This window comes from Chaetodon auriga, chromosome 17 (genome assembly GCF_051107435.1).
Source record: "Chaetodon auriga isolate fChaAug3 chromosome 17, fChaAug3.hap1, whole genome shotgun sequence".
NCBI lineage: Eukaryota > Metazoa > Chordata > Actinopteri > Chaetodontiformes > Chaetodontidae > Chaetodon > Chaetodon auriga.
This window is the reverse complement of record NC_135090.1, coordinates 24,007,501-24,015,000: the sequence shown is the minus strand read 5'-3', so window position 1 is coordinate 24,015,000 and position 7,500 is coordinate 24,007,501. Positions and strand designations below refer to the sequence as shown.

Here is a 7,500-nt window from a genome sequence, read left to right as displayed (position 1 = left end):
TTCGATTTGATGGGGCTTCGTCCGGGGGCGGAGCCGTAATAGAAGTCCTCCACCATTATGACCAGTTTACCACAAAGAGGGTCAGGTGGAGGTTCAGACTGGACCTGCTGGGGGCTGAAGGCGGTGGACTGGTCCGACAGGAAGTCATCAGACAGTCTGCGCGTCCTCTCGGACGGAGAGACGACTTTGGACTGAAGGAGACACAAGGAAGTAGATCCATGTCAGACATCACACAGGAAGGAGCATTAGTAATCTGATTACTCTCTCCACGCTGACGCTCTGCAGGCCTCCAGCAGGACGTCTGTGGTCAGCGTGCAGGGACTCGCCTCAACTCAGACAAACTCACAGCACAGAGTCCTGGTCGAGCCTTTGACACTTTGCTGCAGCTCTGGGGGTCTCTGGATGGTCTTGAGGTCTTGGTCTTGTTCTTGTCTCTGCTCCTCCTTTGGTGGTTGTTCTTCTTCTTCAGGTTCTTCAGACTCTGGGCGATCGCAGGGCTGCACAGCTGGAGGAGGAGGAGGAGGATGTTGGGCGGGGTTAGGATGTGTGATGTCACAGTCTGAGCTGAAGGGGGCGTGGCTACAGGACTTACACACATGAATCCTCTGAGCTCCGAGATGAGTTTGTACTGCGACGTGCAGACGAGACAGTCGGGAGGAGAGACGGGTCCCAGCTGACCTGAGGACAGACAGACACACACCTGGTTCATGACTGGATGGAGATGAGACGGCTCCATCTCTACAGCAGCTCCACCCATCTGTCCAAACGTGGCTCAAACTCTCAGACAGTCGAACTTTAAGCCTGGCCTATCAGCCACAGAGCAGACAGACGCACAGAGCTTCAGTCACTTCAAACCTTTCCGGAGGAGTCTGCTGCTCCTGGGTGGGACAGGGCCAGAGGGGGGGGTCTTCAGGCCCGTCAGAGGGGGGCTGGAGGAGAAGTTCACACTGTGGATGCTCAAAACCCTCTGAGCTGCTTCACCTGAGACCACACCTGGACAACAGAGACAGAAACTCACTCTGAGGAAACCATTGTGTCTTCTTCACTGTCAGTCACACCGGGGGTCGTCTTACCTGTGATGATGGGGGTGGGGTCCGCCTCGGGTCCAGGACCAGCAGGAGGACGGGGAGCCGTGGTGTTTATGTGGTGAGTCTCTGAAGGGCTGCGGACAATCGGAGCGATGGGGATCCGGACCGTGGTGAACCCGCTGGCTGAACCTCCAGGATGAGAGCTCAGCTTCAGCTCTGCGCCGCCACCTGCAGGACGAACATGGAAGTGATGGACAGGTCAGCAGCGGTCAAACGTCTGTCGAGGGTCCATGAGGAGACGTGAGGTTGTGACTGGTCGTCTCTCGGGAGACACACTGTCTTCATGCAGACGGGTGGGTCACTGTGGTGGGAGTGACACTCAATGAAACCCTCTTCTTCTTCTCTTCCTCTCAGACAGTGACATGTTCATGTCTACATGTTGAATATGAAGCTGCAGCCAGCAGCAGGTTAGCTTAGCATGGACTGAGAGCTGACCTGAGATCAGTTTGAGCAGAGCGCCGTTTAACCAAGGAAAGACAGACTGAAGCGTACTGACCTCCAGGCAGGAGGGGGACGAGCCGACCGTTCACCTTGAAGCCCAGAAGAGCACCTGGACTCTGAACACACACACACACACACACACACACACACACACACACACACACACACGCACATACACACATACACACATACACACATACACACAAAACAGTGTTTTCAGCCTGTGACAAAGCAGGAATATTCACTTAATAACATTGGAAGAAGTAACAGTTTCACCATCCAGGCTGTCTACATGATGATGTCACACTGAAGGCTGTCTGACATCTAAATACATGTTGAATATGTGTTGATTATGTTCAGGGTGGGATGTGATTTGTTGTTGTGTGTTCAGGTGTATCAAAGGGGAGTGGTCACCTGTCTGAAGGAGTCATGTGGTTTAGTTAAAGGCCGAATCAATGAGTCTGGTGTGAATGATCTCATGTCGTCCAGAGAGCAGCTGGAACCTTCACATCACTTACCTGCAGTGTGCCGGTGTGTTTGGGGGGGCTGCAGCTGCTGGCTGTTTCAACTGGGATGGGGATGATCCTGACTGGTGGGGGGTCGGCTTCGTCTTCCTCCATCTGACTGACAGCAGCCTCCAGATCTGCAAAGACACAGAGAAGAAACTAATGTCTGATCAGATGTTCCTTCAAGGTGGTGGAGCCCGTTTCAGCTGCTCCTCTAACCGTCTCCACCTCCTCATTCAGGTGTGTTTTCACTCCTCTAACTCTGGACCTCCTGTACGCATGATAAGGACACCACTGCCCCTCCTCCCACAGTTTGGTCCAGATGACACCGGTCCACAAGGATGAGATTCACTCTTTGATCATAACGAAGCACCTCAGCTGGAGCATCCAGTCCTGTTCCTGCCCAGAGCCGTGACTCCCTACAACACCTGACCCGTCCAACAGAGGACTGACTTTCTGTCAGTGTGTGTGTGTGTGTGTGTGTGTGTGTATGTGTGTGTGTATGTGTGTATGCAACAAAACTGGATTCATCTACCTGTCTGTCTATCTGTCTGAAAGGGTAGTTTTTGGATTTTATAGTTTTTTATTCAGTTCTTGTGCTGTTTGTGCTCAAAAGAAGTTTCTGTTTCTGTTGAATTATTATGCCAGAACGTTTTTTTTTTTTTAAATTGGCAGGCCAACAGTTGACTTACTGAGTCACACACTTGAGATTGTTCCTGTTCAACCCAGGTGAGCTCAGTGTTCCATCGAAGTGACGCTGAAGCTGTTTAAGATGAAATAATTACAGAATGTTGCTTCAAACTCAGTTTTCCTTTGTCACCTTCATCATGTTCCTTCTCCCCCTCCTCCTCCTCCTGTTCTTCTTCATCTCTCTCTGGGGGCTGAGGCCAAACATTCTGCTCCTCTTCATCACACACCATCAGCAGATCAACACCTCCGCCCGCTGTACTCTCCACCACCTGCTCCATCACCTCTTCACCTGCAGAGAGGACACACCTGTCAGACCTTCAGGGACACGTCCACGTGAGTTTTTCTTGTAAACTGCATGTCGTCCCTGCTGCACTAGTTTAGTGTTAAACGGTTTTGTTTGACGAGCTGATGGTGTATTTTACATAATAAAGGGATTTCTTCAACGATCTGGTCTTTAGAGTTCTGTTAAACCTCTTTTGATGTTTGAACCTTGGGTCATGTGATCATGTCGCTGTATTTGTTCATCTCAAAGATCAAAGATCATCATGATGTCGTGAATAAATTCACTTAGATTGTTGGTTTGAAAATAACTTTGACATTAAGGCTTCAGTTTTTGGGTTGCTAACGTTGACTCTTCTGGCTCAGATGAAAACTGCAGCAGTTTTTATAAACTGTAAATAATTTATTCAGTCCCTGGTCAAAGTCACACTGATGTATGAGCTGATATTAACTTTGTGAGGATGCATCAGAGGTGTCTTCATCGACTGATCAGGCCTGTAGATGCCTCCATTAAACTTGTTTCTTTCTGCTGATGCAGACTACTGATGAGACACCAGATACCAAATCTAAAACCTCTGAACCTGTGAAGGAAGCCGAGCTAAGAATGTAAAGCTGACAGAGGAAACCCATCGCAGACAGTGAAGTGCTTTATGTACCATAATATGGTTTTAAATTATTAACCTTTTTTCTGTGAATAAAGATGTCAGAGCTGTAAATGTCATTTCCTGACAGACTACTGTTAGCTCAAGAGGCTAAGCTTTATGTTGTCAGATATGACAATTTATTAACTGACAACACATAAAACTAACAGGAACTAATAACTAACAATCCACTCCTGAATGACCTGATGATGTTTTTTAGGTCTCCAGTCTGCACTTTTTCTTCAAATTCTGCATTCTCACCATGTGAAAACTATAGAGAATAAATCTGATCAACACAAATGATCATATACAAACACATTTAGCATTACTTCATTAATTAATTTCACATTTGTCATTGGTCTGTATGATCATCTTAATGACCGTTGGCTATTTGGACTGTGATGGGAATTCAGCTAACCTCCTATTTTCACTTTTCTAAAAAAATAAGATTTTAATACCTCAGAAGCTAATGACTAACATGGTTTAAAGATATTCTCACTGGGTTATTGATCTGTTAACTGAGCAAAAACGTGTCAAGACACAGCACAGCATTAAAAGATTTAGTTCAGTTAGGAAGCTAAGATAGCAAGCTAATGTATCATTCAGGGCTAATTACTTTATCTACACAGTCTTGCTACACAACATACTAAATACCAAAGATTACTAACTTTAAACTTGCTTTCTGTCTACTTCTGTAAACTTGAAATGTTATAAACAAACTGGGAGTCTTGTATTTTACTGTAGTAATGCTGAGCTCTTCATAGTGTCTGCTACACACACCAGCTCGCCCCCCTCCTCAGCTAACTTAACTTTAGCCACCAATGCTAACAAGCTAACAACTAGCTATGCAGCTACTCAGAGACTTCATTAACTCTGTATGAGATCCTCTTCAATGACTGGAGAAGGCGTTCACTTACCGTGTCCGGACCTTTTATATGCTAAATAAATACTTATTCAGTAAAAACTGCACTTCTAAACTATTTGTTTTCAGAAACAAGCAGTGATTCAGTGAGCTCCATGGACGTGGTAACGTTAGCATTTGGCACGGTGCACACCGTTTGGCGTTGTTAGTGAGGAAGGCACTAACGTATCCCTCCGCCACTTGCCCTCCTCCCGCTGTCACTGTGAATCATTACGGTGCTGATGAAGGCGGAGTGATATCTGACCGGAGGCACGGCAGTGATATTCATATCGTTTTCAAAATAATTCATTCAAACTTCACATTTCCTCTTACACTTATTAGTGGGCGAAAAATACGCCAACGGTACCACTCGACGTAGTCCAGACGCCATTAATAATGATCAGCGAAATGGTGAATCTAACTAGCGCCTACATGCTAACAGAGATTAGCATGCTAATGTTTGACTGCATTAGAGTTGGCCACACATGCTAACGTCACACACCGACTTGCTAACTTTAGACGCCACGACTGATTTTGAATATTATGTCGCGTTACATTAATTCAGACGTTTACATGATAGCTAAACCTATTTGACCCGTTAGTTAAAGTATAAATAAACACTTACACGCTTGAGTTTTGTTGAAAGCAGCTAACTGGATCATTTTTGTTGTCTGAGCATTCGAATATCCGCTAATGTTTGCGGACTTTGGCGGATTTCAAGCGCAAATACAAAATGACAGAAAGTTGTGATCATCTTTTGCAAGTCGCGTTAATTACTACTGCTGTTAAACACATGAACAGGTCAACATGCAGCTACAGTAATGCTAACGTTAACTACCCCGCTGATGTACCCACCTACTCATTTCTCATTAATGAAAATATCAGTTTGTGAGTTACATTTAGCTGGAAGAACATCACGCTTTAGCCTTCGACTAGCTGTGTTTTAACCATAAAATGGCTGGTTAACCTAGATATTGTTCCCAAGTGACAGACAACCATTAAACTTAATTATTAACACGATTATGTTTAAGAAATGATTGTCAAGTTTATTGAGTGTGTTTTTGTAGAAACAAAGCTAGCTAACCTTAAACACTTGGTGAGTGTTAGAGTTCTCCTCAACAGCTAGCTAAATAACAACTAAATTCTTATTCAAATGAAATTGAAAGCGTTCATAAACTAATATATTGAGCAGCAGATGTTTGTGCAACCACATGTAACGTTCGTCCTGATCAGTAAGTTGAAAGCATCTATTGTCCCTTTGAGACAAACTTTTTTCAGCAAGTGCTAGCTTAGCCGATATAGCCCAGCTATGATTGATTTATTGTCAGATCTCAAGACAATACTGCAGAGATCGATACTCTGAGGACACCTGTGGCTTATTAGAAATAAGAAATTGATGGTAAATTTCCACTGAATCAAAATGTAACATTACTGCAGAATAAAACTTCAGCTAGCTGGTGAGCCCATAACCCATAATGTTACCTGGACAGGTACATTTATTGAGCTCATTCATATTGCACATCTGAATTTCTGCCTGTTCTCAAAAATAAAAGAAATCTCTCTCCTCACGTATGTAAATAACAGAAGGTATTCTTTAAAGCTATAATAATTTTTTGTGAGTGTAAACCAAGAAACAGATGGCAGTGAGTGAATCAGTGTTCTGTGATGAAGCAGATTCCTCTTCATCTGTCCCTCCACCTCCTCTCAACACTGTGGACATGTCAGAGGATACACACCTGATCTGGTTTTTGGACTACATTATAATTATGGTATGTACATATGCTGCCATTTATTATGTAAAAATTTAAGTTTTTTCAATAACATAGACGAGACTAAAGGCCAGCTTCATCCCTTCATTCTTCTCTTCTCTACACCTCTTTTCCTGTTCAGCCATGAGCTGTAATCAAAAGTCCTCTGATCTGTAGGTTTTTGAGAGTTTTCCACAGTAAATCAGAATCAGAATCAGAAAAATATGATACACTTGAGTACTTTTACACCTTTATGTTACTTAAGTTTCTCTAGATTTCAAAGGGAAATATTGTTGTATATGACAGCTATGATTTCTTTTCAGATTAATATATTTTTAATAATCAGCACAAGTAATACAGGTGAATTGTTGTAGGTTAAACGTAAATGTGTATAAAGTTTCAAATCATCTTCACCTGGAGCAGCTTGAATATAAAAAATGCTGTTTAATGCATCAATAATAATATTTTAATAATAATAATAATAATGTAAACAGCACACTGCCCGGAGCCATTCTACAACATGAAGAGTATTTTTCCTTCACAGAAAATACATATTTCCAATAAATAAAAAAGGAAACCTAAGCTAACTACGTAATGACGCAGCGCTGTGCGTGTCGGGTAATGACGTCACTGACCCGGAAGGAAGACTGCAGCAGTGTTGTTGTCGCTGCTGCTCGGCTGATTTTCGTTTGACGGAGACAGAAAAGCCCGACGGCAGACTGTCACTGAGCCTCCGCAGCTGCTGCTGCTGCTGTTGTTGTTGTTGTTTTGTTGTTACTGTTGTTGTTGTTGTTGTTGTTGTTGTTTCTTCTGCGTCGCCATCATGAACGTGACGCTCGCGGTGAAGCAGTACATCTCCAAGATGATCGAGAGCAGCGGGCCCGGGATGAAGGTGCTGCTCATGGACAGAGAGACGGTGAGGGGGGGCGACGGGTGCCGGGACGGAGTTACACTGTTCGTTACTGTCTGTCCGTTACTGCCTGTCTCGTAGTTATTGTAGTAATATGCGCGCGCACACAAGCACACGCACACACGCGAAGAGCTGGACTCGGACTGTTGTCTTCGTTCCTTCAATGTTTGCTGATGTGACTGTTCTCTGGTTTTAAAGTTATTGGCTATTTCAGTTGACAGGTGTTCATAATAAATGTTACCTGAGAATAGGTGATGGTCACCTGCAGGTGTGTCACAGAGCAGCTCCAACATTAA

The 7,500-nt window shown here is 44.2% G+C and overlaps 1 protein-coding gene across 1 annotated transcript in view; it reads left to right on the top strand.

The window, feature by feature from the left end:
• Positions 1-6,910: 6,910 nt before the first annotated feature.
• The window catches only part of vps45 (vacuolar protein sorting 45 homolog), a 7,061-nt gene continuing 6,471 nt past the window's right edge, over positions 6,911-7,500 (top strand). Inside the window, exon 1 of the mRNA XM_076754080.1 lies at positions 6,911-7,210. Within this exon, the coding sequence (XP_076610195.1) occupies positions 7,118-7,210 (93 nt within the window). The 5' untranslated portion in view covers positions 6,911-7,117. The remainder of the gene's footprint in view (positions 7,211-7,500) is intronic.